Here is a 13,539-nt window from a genome sequence, read left to right as displayed (position 1 = left end):
AGTCATGAGCGGCCTGTCCAGGAGGTGTGGCTCCTGCTGCTACGTGCATCCTGGGAGTGGGGGCACAGGAGGTGTGTGCCCCCAGATCTGCGCGGGGCAGGGCAGGCTGCCACTGTGAGCTGGGGGGCAGGGTGGTGTTAGGCTCTTCCTGATGGGTTGAGGATGGGTGATGGTGGCGGCGGCACTAGGAGGGGACTACAGCAAGAGTGAGTTCTACACTTCGTAGGAAGACTGAAGTAAAATTATGTATAAACAACTCAAGCCAGTAGTTAGGAATGTAATAAACTGCATCAAGCAAAGTTGTTCATAGAACATGCAACAATTTTTCAGCAAGTCAAAATGCAGCTTCTAAACTGTCTAGTAGAGAGGAAATCAGAATAGTGGTACAGTATTGCAGTAGTCATAAACAGAAGGAAAGAAAATGGGTAACCAGAATTTCTCCTACTAAATGTGAGCGCTAGTATCCTAAATCTCTAATATTGAGTCATAGTTTGCATTGGTTTTATGAACCAAACGCTGAGCCAGCAGGTGCTTTTGGAATAAACACGGATCTAAGGGAAAACTTCAGAAGAAGCTGATCTTTGAGCTCTAGCCTTACTTGTATCAGAATTTCCAAACAGGCTTGAAGTGTGAAAGACTTGGTTACAAAGAGAGGCTGCAGTTTTGAAGGTTGTTTTGCTAGTATTCAAACAAGGTTTGTTCAGAGGTTTATGTTGAACTGGCCCAGTCAGCTGCAGTCTCCCCCCAGGCTGAAAACTTCATTTGTCACATCAAAGACATGCCACACGTGATAGGCAGCAGTTCTCAGAAATTAGCCTGTCTCTCCACTGATAATCTTTCCTTGGCTGCCCTCAAAGCATGTCCTGTCTATAAAGTGCTGTGTACATTCCTTAAAAGAAAAAAAGGGGGGGAGGGGGTGGGGGGAGTCCTGATGAAAGTCCATGTTTTTGTTTCTCTGTAATTTGGGTATTATTTCTTGGGATCTTTCCAGCTCAGTCTTCAGTGCTGCCAAGGAATGTACATATCTTACGTCTTACTGCATTTATTTCAAGTAGTGGTATATGGTGAAGCTTCCTTTAAACCTATTGATCACTTTATTTTCATAGAAAAAAGAAAATGAATGTTTACAGCTGAAGATCCTGGTGCTTCGGAATGAGCTTGAGAGGCAGAGAAAAGCCCTAGGCCAAGAGATGGCCTTATTACATAAGAAACAAAATGTGTTGCATGAGAAAGGTAAGTGTAGAGATGGCAGGAACCTTCCTGCTCAACATTCACAACCAAAAACCCAACCAGGCTGCTGCCTTAGCAGATGAAAATTACTAGGAAAAGGGAAAATTCTAATCTTGAGGATGTGTTTTATTTTTTCATGGTTTTTCTCTCTGCAGTTTTGTAACCAGATGTGATCTCTTCAGTCTCAAAAGCTTGCGTTTAATTCTTTGAGGTTCTATGAGTTAAGAAATCCAAATACATAGGAGTGGGATCGTGTTAATCTACATGCAGCTGGAAAGGTGGTGATGATAAATACCTGATATCAATCTTGCATAACAAACGTGCAGTGGAACTGCAGAGAGCTAATACCAAGACGTTTTGGGCTAAATAGTTGAATTGAGCAAGAAACCAATTAGCAAGTTACTGAAACAACTTCACAGTGTAGCAAAGAATAATAACATAATAAAGGCATGTCATAAATTCATATCGGGGAATGACAGTGTATTTATTCATATTGCCATAGTACCTAGATTCTCCTGTGACAGAGCAGGGCATATTGTGCTAGTCCCTATGCAGAGACTGTTCCTATAACAAGCAGCTTGCTGTTTGAATGTTTTAATGCTGTCTGTTGGTACAGCACAAATCATAATGTTTTGTCGTAGTGTTGAATACCAGTCTTTTTCCACAGATCATCAATAGGTTATGAGCTGCACAGATTTAATGGCTTGATCTCTGCTTGAAATCTTGAATCCCCTTTTGATCTGTATTAAATACTTACAGATAGCTTACAAAGCCTTGCCTCTTCTGATGCAAATGGCAGAGCTACTTTTCTGCATAACTGAGATGAGGTATAGACCAGGGGCACTTAATCCCCTGCCCACAGGCCAAATTTGGCCTGCAAGAGCTGTGACATTCAACCTGTGGGGCTCCCCATTGGTTGGTAAACTTGATGGTTGGGGCACAGTTACAATTAGTACTGCTACCCCTCCCCTACTGCCAAATTCCCAAGCCCTGCATGGCCCAGTTGCTACCAAGCCATGCCCTCCTCCCCCCACACAGACAGATTGGACCTACTGGCCAGATCCGGCTTGCAGAGGGATCAGGCACCACCCATCCAGCCAACAAGGCAAAAAGGTGGAGCACCACTTGAATACAGGCAGTCTTCACACTTATAGCAAGGTATGTTCCTGGAAAAGGCTCTGTAAGTCGAAATGATGCAAGTTGAATCTGATTTTCCTGTAGAAACAATGTTATAATAGGGGGTTGCGTTCCTGACCAAGAGCCTGATGCCCAGCTTTTTATAAAAATGACCATAAACAACAGATTTTAAATCGACTATTTAGTCAGCTATAAATGATATACACTGTACAGTACAAAGCTTTCTGAAGTGTACTGTACATAAATCAATTAAATAGGGCAGTATAGTAACTAGTCACGTAAAAATGTATTTAATTGGAAGGTGAAGGAACACCTTTATTAGGGTCATGAAATTCAGAAGGGCTTCTTTGGGGAAATTTTGGGGGACTTAGGGCCAGCTGATGGCTTTTTGAGAAACAGATCCAGGGATGTTTGTTTTGCTGCCCTCTTTTGCTCATTGCAAATTTCCTTGTAGTGCCGTAAGTGCGAGGATCCAGCGCCGTAAGTAATAACATGGGTGTAAATGGAGGAGCGCTGCAAGTGCAAAACGCCGCAAGTCGAGGACTGCCTGTACACAGTTGTCAGAGGACATTTGGGCTTTGGTGTTGATTGGCTTTACTTGACCAGTGCATAGTATGTAGGGCTAGAATGGCACTGCTTTGGACCCTTCCCCACCATGTGCCGAAAGGTGCATGCGCAGCCCCTGCCACCGTGGAGCTGGTGCCAGGACTGCAGAGCACAGCACAGATATTTGCAGCCTTCCAGCTGACTGCCACAGCCAGCCTGGGCTCTGGGGAGGGCCAGCAGGAATTGGGAAGGCTGCAAACAGCTGTGTCAGGCTCCACAGCCTTGGCACCAGCTCTACGGTGGCAGTGGCTGCATACGCACCTCCGAGTGGGTGGTGTGGGAGGGGCCAGGGTTGCACTGCCACAAGCCCTTTACCAGCCCTGTGCCCAGAGGTACATGCGCAACCACCACAGCCACTGATCTGGTGCTGGGGCTGCAGAGCCCTGTGCAGCTGTTTGCAGCCTCCTGGCTGCAGCCAGCTTGGGCTCTGGGCAGTTGCTACCTTGCAGCAGGGCCTGCAGCCTCCTGGCTGCCTGCTACAAGCAACTTGGGCTCTGTAGCTGGCAGCAGTTGCCCAGAGCTCAGGCTGCTTGTGGTGGCGTGCCAAGGAAGATGGTCTCATGTGCCATGCTCTGGCACGTGTACCCAGTGGTTGCCGTTCCCTGGTGTAGGGATTAGTTTTTCTTCTCCGTGGGGAGAGAGGTGGTGGTTTCTGAAGTTCTCTTTTTCTCCCAGAGCATTTTTTCTTCATACTCCTTTTGCAGCATGCTACAGAAAAGACATGCCTTCTCAGGGTGGAGTTTGCATGCCAGAACTTTCATCCAGTCCTGAGAAGTAGTCTAGGTTTGAATTTTGTGTTAATCCAGAAAGTAGACAATGTTGTTAATGGTTTCATATTTTTCTAACAATTCTTATCTCCTAGAAAAGACTTTTGAGACTGAATACCAGAGGCTTCAGATACATAATGAATCTCTACATGAGTTAAGAAAAGAATGCACTGCTAAGAGGTAATGAGACTTGAGGTTTCACTTGCACTTTTAAATCTTGGAGAGGAAGGGTGGTCTGGTGAACAAGACTTTCATCCAAGAATTGGGAGATCTTGATTCAGTATCTGTCTCCCGCTCAGAGTACTTGTGCCCCTGAATATCTGCTTTGGTTTCTGTATCCATAGATTAGTAAGTAGTGGTGCTCCCTCACTTCTGTCTGGTTTGTAAGTTCTCTGGGGTAAAGACAGAATGTCTTAGGCCAGTAATCGGATCCCAGTCTTGGTTGGCCTTCAGGTACCCTTGTATTACCAAAGTATACTTAAAATACCCTTGAAACTGAGGATACATGCAATGTAGATGTAGAATGAAAACTGAAAGTTAACTGTGGCCTTTATAGCTATCCTCCCAATTTATAAAGTTATTTTGGGCTTTTTTTTTTTTTGCTAGATGGGGGTACGATTTCTTGGGAAGGCCTGAGGGGCTTGAATCTGACACTTGCAAGGAGGTTTGAGATCACTGATGTTGTTTTCTTTTCTCTGAAGAGAGCTATTTTTGAAGACAAATGCACAGTTGACCATTCGATGCAGACAGTTGTTATCAGAGCTTTCTTATATTTACCCTATTGATTTGGTAAGCTTGGCATTTTTTAACTCTTCAGAATTTGCTGGTCTACAATGCACTTAGCTGACCTTTTTCAGGGTAAAACTCAGTTTTCTCCCAAATACTGTTAAGATCCATGTTCATGCCAGTCCTCTTGCATGTCTTTTTCTAATGATAAGCTTGTGTGGGCAGGGCGCGTTGCAACGGAAAGGCATAGAGCTGGGGTTGGCAACAGTTTTGGGCAGAGTGCCAAAACCAGCTACAATGATGACGTGTAAGATTTCGTAGCTATTAGGGCTGGAAGGGACCTTGGGAGATCGAGTCCAGCCGCTGCCCCAGGGGCAGGAAGTCAGCTGGGGTCATAGGATCCCAGCAAGATAAACATCCAAGATGCTGGCGTGCCAGGGGTGAATGGTGAGAGAGCCAAGAGGGGTCCAGTCCTCCTTGTGGCCATGCAGGCGTGCCCTGTTCCCTGCCATCTGCCCCAAGGCGTGTGCCAAGCAGCCTTCGTGTATCGTACTTTGGCACCCATACCAGGGGTTGCCTACCCCTGGCATAGAGTTCTCATTTGGTAACATTTTGCCTCTGGGCCTCTCCCAGTCTCTTCTCATGTTTGCTTGTCCACATCTTGCTTTACCCATGGTCTTTTCCCCTGTGGCACGGCAGTTTCTTTGGGACTGCTTTGCCAACCTCCTTTTTACTCAGGTAAATGAGTTTTACAGAAGACTGGACACTTGACTTGGACTCTGAAAACAGCCCTAACTTCTATCTTTCTGTGCTACAAAGTATTGCTAGAAGGACTTTGGTTTTATTGGCAAAACTGAGTGTGTTCACACCCAGAACTTCTCTGCTAGTTTATGCCAGCATAGTTTATACTACCTCTGTGGACATAGCTTGGCCTGCCACAGCCTGGCTGCATGATCCCTTCAGCCGATGCCTGCCTGCAGTATGGCTTTCACTGTTGGTAGAGCTGCATTGAGCTGCCTGAAGAATACAGCTGTGTTTATGCTGTGGCTTAATGCTGGGAGTTGCTGTAGGTTGCCCCAAGCTTTGAACCCTTTCTCCTCCCCCAACAAACGAGCTATCCCAGACCGCATGGGCGGCAGCTCAGTAAATTTTTGCAAAGCTTTGGGCGCTGATTCGATTTGGAGGAGATTTGGCCTGATTTGGTGGCTGAATCTCTGAATCCGGATCGAATCGGGGGCCAATTTAAAAGGTCCAGATCAATTCGGAGCTCTCTGAATCTTTGGAAGAGATTTGGAGAGCTTTGATTCAGACAGTCCCCGCCTGCTACAGCAGGGAGCTGCAGCTGGACTCAGAGCTGGTAAGTAGGGGGCAAGGGAGAGGGGGTTGAAGAAGAGGGGAGGGGATCATGGGAGGATCCCTGCCTGCCCCCACCATGGGTATACCACCTGCCCCAGCTCCTGGTCCTTTTTTAAAAGCTGCACTTGCTGGGGGGGGTGCGGCTGCTGCTGCTACTGCCCCATGCTGCATGGGGGCCTCTGCATGAGCCCACTGTCCCAGCCCCCCCATTGCTGCCCTGCCCGTCTGAGCTCTGGCCTTTTTAAGGAAAAAAAAAAAAAGGAAAAACCCAGCAGCCTCAGCAGCCATGTGGCGTGGGGCAGTGGATATCCCCCCGACCTGGCAGGAGTAGTGAGTCTGGGAGATTTTCTTGTTTTGGTGGGGGGGTTGTGCATGTCCTTTTTTTCTTAAAGGACTGAGGTGGCCGGGGCAGCCATTGCCGGGCTGGGAGAGCAGGCAGGGGATGGGCCTATGTGATTTGGCCAAATCGATTTGGGACTGATTCGAATTGCCAGATCAAATCGCTGTCCCCTGAATTGGCCAAATCTGAATCCAAAGCGAATGCTAGGTGCTTCACACAGGTCTGTAGTTCAGCTCTGGCTTCAGCCCTGAGCTTGGGGCCAAAGCTGGAGCTGAGCCACCACCTGCACTCGGCTTGCACAGCTACTCCTCGCTTAATGTCGCCATGTTCTTGAAAAATGTGACTTTAAGCGAAACGATGTTAAGTGAATCCAGTTATGTTGCGGTAGTTGCCTATTAGCAGGCAGCAGCCAAACAACATTATAACCAAACGTTGCACGACTTTAAATGGGTACGTTCTCTAATAGATCAGTGATGTGATAATGGAACAACGTTAACTGGAACAACGTTAAGTGAGAAATACCTGTACTTGAATCAAATCTCCCCCTCCCCCTTTCCCCTCAACTTCTTCTGACTGGGGAGGGAGGAACCTCATGGATTTGAGTAAATTTCGTACCTATCTTTTGAGTTACTTATACTACGATACCCTGAAGTGCTAACAATTAAATGCTCTGCCCAGGTTCAGATTTTAATTTATTGGAAACCTGCATGGGTTAATAGTCAATGCTCAGTTGAAAAAGGGCATTCCTGTCTTATTTCTGGAAAAAAAAAATAATGAAATGAGACTTCACATAATTTTTAATTTTTTCAACACTATTTTACTGATTAGTACCAATCAGTCTTTACAAAATCTCTCTCTCATTTTGCTTTTGGCATGCCTGCAGTTTTATTTGGAAAGTGTACAACTTCTCTCTTCCTTTAGATGGGCTGTACATTCTCACTTTGCATTATTTTCCTTTAAATCCACAGAACGATCAAAAGGATTACTTTGTTTGTGGAGTCAAGCTGCCTAATTCAGAAGACTTTCAAGGTAGCTGAATGTTTCTTCCATATAGTACTTATGGTTTTGATACTACTGATGCATACTGATCCAACTCAAAAGGGCTGCTTGCCTGTTAGGAAGCTACTTTTGAGTCCTAGGAAGCACTGATATATTATTTTGGTCATGGCCGTATAAAAGATAAAATTCCAAGTTCAGATTGTTATACCATAGCTAGCTGGTCAGTGTGTACATTCTGGTTAAACTCTGTGTTTGCACAAAAATAACGTGCTGTAGCTGTCATAAGCTTCCCAGACTCCTTTTATATCAAGTGTACACTCTGTATAAATAGACTGACAGGGGTATTGGATTTGTTGCAACCTCTACTAATCTCCACCCTTGGTAAAGCAATACTTTGCCACTAATACCTATACTGCATCTTCAGTACATGAATACTGATATAAGAAGTATGATGTTTGGTTTTTTTTCCCTGTCTGTATACCTACCTGTCTAATAGTTGTGCAGTTCACTGCACAGGCTAATTTTCAGATACTTGGACAAAAATTTAAACTATAAATTTAATTAATAAAATGTATATTTTGAAATTCATGGCTCTCAAACACTTGTTCAGCGTGCTAGGCATGCTGCCTCACAGGGGAAAATAAAAATCAATTCAAATAAACATTTGGCTTTTTGAAAACATTGTAGTAGCTAATTCCTCACACAGGTCATTTGTTCCAATTCCTGGTATATTTGAGGGTGAACTGGTAATTTGAGTTAATGTTAAAACAAAAAAAAAAAACCCAGATGAAATTTAATACTGAATAAATACCAATTACATTGTCTCCCAGACTACACAGTACAGTTTCAGTTTCTTAATCCTGAAGAAATACATCGTGTTTGCTAATCATGTAAAAAGTGCCTTTGTGTTCGTTTTTATTATGACTATTTCTGATTGGCCTCCTTTTTTAGGTTGTCATAATTTATTGTTGCTCTCCAAAGATTACTGTTCTGAACAAGTTTGTCTCAGGGAATTAGTCTGGCTACCCTGTGGATTACTGAAAATTCAGTGGAAAATATGACATATATTGACTTATACTTGGAAAGTGTTCATATGATTCTTGCATGTTAGCACAGACTCTTAATGGAAAATCAGATTTGAAAACGTGTGGACTCCATGGCATCAACATTTTATTTAATAGGACCCAGGCTTGCTGCAGAGGTTAAATCCCTTTGTGGAAAATAATTCCTTGAAAAGGGATGTGCATCTGAACCTTTGTGATGCATTAGGTATTACTGAGTATGGCACGATTTCATAGATGTCATGGACAATGTACATTAAGTGCTTTTTCTTATTCAGGTTCTTAGGTTGCTCAATTTTTGTCATTTCTTTCAGTGAATGTCTTTTGTCGTTGAACAGCATTGGATGACCATAGCGTCTTTCTGTCTGTTCATAAATTTATGTGCATTTTTTAGACCTAAATAAAATCTTAATGCAGCATAAGCAGTTAAAAAAAATTCTTGCAAAATGACCAATACGCTATTTTATGTAGGAAAGGGGTGGGAGCAGAGGCAGAAGAGCCACAAAAAACACTGACTGGAGGTGAGGCTTTGCAGATGAAAATTCAGAATTTCAGGCTGAGATGTTTAGTTCTTGGAACAAATGTAAAACTTGAAAAAAATGTTGCTTTTCTGGCTACCAAGACCAGAGTTCAGGTTCTTGGGTTCTGTCTCCTTCCAACAGTTGATCTCACTAACTCTAAAAGCGTGCAGGAATGCAGCCTTTCTCTCCTGTGAGTGTGAGGTATGCAGAGAAATGTTGAACCCCAAAGACTTGAACTCTGTTTTCAGAATCCATTTTTATAAAAAACTTTCAGCTCAGACTTGAGCTGAAAACTCTTGCCCTGGCAGTTTGAAATGAAGTGTGTCTGGACTTTCAGGCCCAGGTCATCGCATGCCTGATGCTACCTTTCAACATGCAAATGATGGACTGAAGTTGATGAACGGATTTAAAGTCAAAAATTTCTATTTATTCATATGTAATTAGTTACTCAATCACACTATTATTAAAATGTTAAATACTGTGTTGGAAACACAGTATTGCTGCTTCTCTTGTTGAACACTTTAACATACATTCCTTTATTGAACAGTATGTCTGGGACACAGTGACCTGAACCAGTGCCCTTAAGGTTTCTGTAAAATCCTTGCTAACTTTGGTGTTTAGTGCCCAGCTAAATAGTTCTGCATCTTTAAAAGCTCAGGCATAACATGAGTGAAGCAGTGTTTGTGCAATGGATTTTTCTAGGCCAAATGTTCATTAAAGAAATATATGATGTTAGTAAAATTTGGCTGGGGAAAGACCATTTTTCTTTTCTTCTTCCCTTTGCAGCAAAAGACGATGGAAGCATTGCTGTTGCTCTGGGCTACACTGCTCACTTGGTCTCAATGATTTCCTATTTCCTACAAGTACCACTCAGGTATCCCATAATTCACAAGGGCTCCAGGTCTGCAATCAAAGACAATATCAACGACAAACTGACAGAGAAAGAACGCGAGTAAGTATGTCACTTAGGCATAAGTCAAGAAGGCTGAACAACCTTGAATAAGCAAGATGCCAGTAGAATAATCACATGGTATATTCATATAGGTTATATTTTAGCATTCAGGTTAGCAGGAGAGTTTTTCCATTGCGGCGTCTGGGTTTGAAATATGGGATTTGTTTGAAATGTATAGCCAACTGGTTTAAATGCCTCCGGTTTTGTTTTAATTCCATTAGTTTGAGAACATAGGACTGCTGTCTTCAGCAAAAAATAAAAATAAAAATTGGTAACTTCAGTTTCTAATAGTGAAACTAACACTACCTCACAGACAGACCAGGCGGACTGCAGTGAATCTGTTTTGTAGATCTTCATTTTAACCATATTCATTCATGTCAAGCAGACAGCTCCCTAAACAATACGTTTACTGTTTTCACTATTTGGAATAAAATATTACTGTAGTCTCCTCTGTTATAAAATTTGATTCCAGCAGTTATTTCACGCAAGCTTAGTTAAGCTAAAGGTTGTTGATGCTATTGGCTTGCCTCTTAGTGAAATATGAAGCTAAAGCATTACCATCCACCAACTGGCACACAACAGATGGGAAATGATCATTTAAGGAAACTTGCATAAATTTTGTGTTCCTTTTTACTACCTTCAAATAACTTTTTGCACAAAGGTTGCCATTCACCTTGTCCAAATAGCAATATTAATTTGACTCTCAAGATTGATACAAAATCTTTCAAGATGTACATCGTTAATGCAAGTCTTCTTTGAAATATATACTGAGCTCATCAGTGTGTCTCTGTGTTACAGCTGTTGGTATGTGTAAGGTAAATTTTCACATGTAATAACTGCTCATTTGGCTAACGCAGCAGGATAATGTCATAGGAATATAGATTACAGAAGCATTAGACTGAATGAAGTTTTTTTTTTTTAAGTTTCAACTCTTTAAGTCCTATCCTGGACTGCCCTTTAAATGCCACATAAACTGACTTTAAAGGGTAAACTGGTGAAGTGAGTGTCCTTTATGAAATGTATTCAAAAGGGGGTGGGGGGGTTACTTTTGAGTAAGATCTGGATTTGAGGTCAAAAAACACTATTAAATCACCTAGCTTGCCTTTCTGTGTGATAAAGGGGTGCAGAACTTTGGCTGGTTGCTTTTGCTGGGAGCAGTAACTTTGTGATGGGGTATCTTTCTGGAAGATGTGGTCTGCTCTAGATTTCCAAGTGTTAGATAGATTCTACCACTTCTGATGGGTTGTCCCAAGGCATCACTTTTACTTTTCTTTCTTTTTGTTTTGTTTTGTCTTGCTTCTAAATGAAATAGTCTGGCTTCAGTTTCCAGCCGTATGACTAGATGCCATTCTTTGCTAGATTTGTTTCAGTAGATCCAGGATTTTCTCCCTGTGAAGCAAAGTTACCTTGTGTCTATTGGATAAGCTAAACAGGTTGAGCTTCCTTTCAGAGGCATTTTCTCCAGCCTTGAATAACCCTTAAAAGATACCATATTTACCCAAAGAACCATATCTCCCTTACATAACCCTTAGCTATGTTTTTGCACCCTCTATAAATTTTCAGCTTTAACATATGGACAGCAGGACTACAAAAATCACCTTTCTGCTCACTGCTGTTATATTAATGCATCAGTAGATTGCATCATCTTTAGCCGCAATGTTGCTTCGGGAGCGTGGACAGATATTTATCCTGTTTTAAAGTAGGGGAGCAATTTATAGCTCGTGAAAACTTATCAGCCGATTTAAGTTTGGGTTTTTTGGCTTGTTTTGTTTCTTTTTCACACTTTTTCCCCTTCTGTCTCTTCCTGTCCTTTAGAAGGCAAAACTAAATTTCAGTAAGTCATTGACGTTTCAGGTGTTACCTGCCAAGACCAGGGGGTTGGACTCGATGATCTAATAGGTCCCTTCTGATGCTAAAATCTATAAATAATCTGTCCCTGTTTAACTTCGAGTTACCATGGAGTAGGTGCGAACAGACAAAACGTTTCACAGTGGGTTCAGCTGAACCCTGGTAAATCTTGCCCTTCATTTCTCCCTCCTCCCCATTGTATTGTTTTGTTTCTTCGCAAAACTGGAGTCAGAGTTGACAAGCAACCAGATCCTTTTCTGAGTCACTAATATCCAAGGTACTCCCTGTTCTGGTTTTTTTTCTCCCAAATGTATAACTTTTTGGCTGCATTTTAAAATGTGTTTTGTTTTGGGTCCAGCTTACCAAGGGAACCAGACAGCTCTGAATGTGCTTTGTCTTGCTCATTATTTACTTTTCAACCAATATTGCTATCCACAAATCTTAGCAGCAGCAATGTCTACATCCCACCCCATCCTACCTGCTCTGCCCACTTCCCCCATTTCTGTGAGTTATCTGGAAGTAATTCCATAATGGTGAGCCTAGTACTGATCCCTTATGGAAATCTGCCAAAAAACATCCAGTTTTGTCTTCTGAGTACTCTGAGATCTGTTGCTTAGCCAGTTCTTACTCCATTCCACCTATGCTCTAGTAATACTGTGTAGCGGGGCTGTCTATCTGGCGGCGCATGCAATTAAATTGCGGCCCTCAGGCTCTTGCCCAGCCTTCAGTCCCCCTATCACCCTGGCTGGAACAGTAGCCCAAGCTGTCAACCTCCTCTGACTTCTGTGATCTGCACCTGCCTTGGGGGCAGTGCAGGACAGCATGGCAGGGCATGGCGTGTGGTGCTCGGTGTGAGGCTGGGGCCATGCAATGCAGTGGTTGGGGAAGGGTCCTTGTGGATGTGCACTGTAGTTGAGGTAGGGGACAGGGGTCCATGTGGTGCAGCCTGCAGGGTGTGTGGCCTTTAGAAGTTGGACAGCCCTGCTGAAGAGTGCTATTTTTAATTAGAACATAATGCAGTATTAAGTCAGTCAACTCGCAAGCGTCCGTTCTACAGTTACCTTTTCAGTGAAGCCTGCAACTGTCTCAAGGAGTGCAATCAGGATTGTTTGACGTGACTTTTTTTTTTTTCCCTATGAATTCTGTATGCCTGTACATTGTAACTGTTAATTACATTCAGTATCAGCTTTCCCTTTTTGCTCAGAGTGGATGTTTGGCCAGTAGTTACCAGGGTCATCCAGCTGCTTTTTTTTGAGCATGATGCTCTTCCAGTCTCCTAGAACTTCCCCTCTATTCAAAGTTGTATTAAATTAGCTTCAGCATGCCAGAGCTGTCCTCACCCAAAGGAAAGGACTCTTGGGTGTTAGTTTTCTGTGCCTCTTCCTGGCTGTTCAATTCTTGCTGTTTGTCAGTCTCATAGCGAGAGAGTTGTGAGTCTCAAGTCAAACCTCCTATTGGAAGGCAGGATAGATATGCACCTTTTATAGACTAATCTAGTAGCAGATCTTGTTTCTGAATATTTCCTCCCAATCACTTGCTCATCATTTTTCTCGGTTTGTGGCAAATTGGCTCTTTTAAAGCACAAAATATATATGGTCTAAGCCAGGGGTGGGCAGTTATTTTGGCTGGAGGGCCACTTAACAGATTTTGGTGAGCTGTTGAGGGCTCTTTCATGCACATCTTTCAGAAGATATCATTTTAACAAATTATAGGTAAAAATTGTATATTTAAAAAATCAAACATCTACTATAACATCTTATTTCAAAAATAATCTTTGTCATGATTTATGTTTTTTTGAGTAGTTTATATAAAGACAATTGCATGATAGCTCAACATCAAGGCTTACTGTTGTATTTTGTGTGGAGTGGGGGGTGGGGTGGGTTGTGTGCACGTGTGTGGGATTTGCCCATGTGCTAGGTCCTAGGAGCTAGCTGGGGAGGGGGCAGGGGCACATGTAGCAGAGCTTGCCCTGGCAGTGTGGTGCAGGTGTGGTCTG

General features: G+C 42.9%; 1 protein-coding gene across 1 annotated transcript in view; it reads left to right on the top strand.

Annotated features, from left to right (window-relative positions):
• UVRAG (UV radiation resistance associated) overlaps window positions 1–13,539 on the top strand; it is a 142,258-nt gene that overhangs the window by 55,603 nt on the left and 73,116 nt on the right. Inside the window, exons 8-12 of the mRNA XM_019530474.1 lie at window positions 1,107–1,233; window positions 3,836–3,920; window positions 4,442–4,529; window positions 7,131–7,191; window positions 9,530–9,695. Coding sequence (XP_019386019.1) covers window positions 1,107–1,233; window positions 3,836–3,920; window positions 4,442–4,529; window positions 7,131–7,191; window positions 9,530–9,695 — 527 coding nt within the window. The remainder of the gene's footprint in view (window positions 1–1,106; window positions 1,234–3,835; window positions 3,921–4,441; window positions 4,530–7,130; window positions 7,192–9,529; window positions 9,696–13,539) is intronic.

The sequence above is a fragment of the Crocodylus porosus genome, unplaced genomic scaffold (genome assembly GCF_001723895.1).
Source record: "Crocodylus porosus isolate Cpor-Errol unplaced genomic scaffold, CroPor_comp1, whole genome shotgun sequence".
NCBI lineage: Eukaryota > Metazoa > Chordata > Crocodylia > Crocodylidae > Crocodylus > Crocodylus porosus.
The sequence above is the reverse complement of the archived record's forward strand: the minus strand, read 5'-3'. Positions and strand labels throughout refer to the sequence as shown.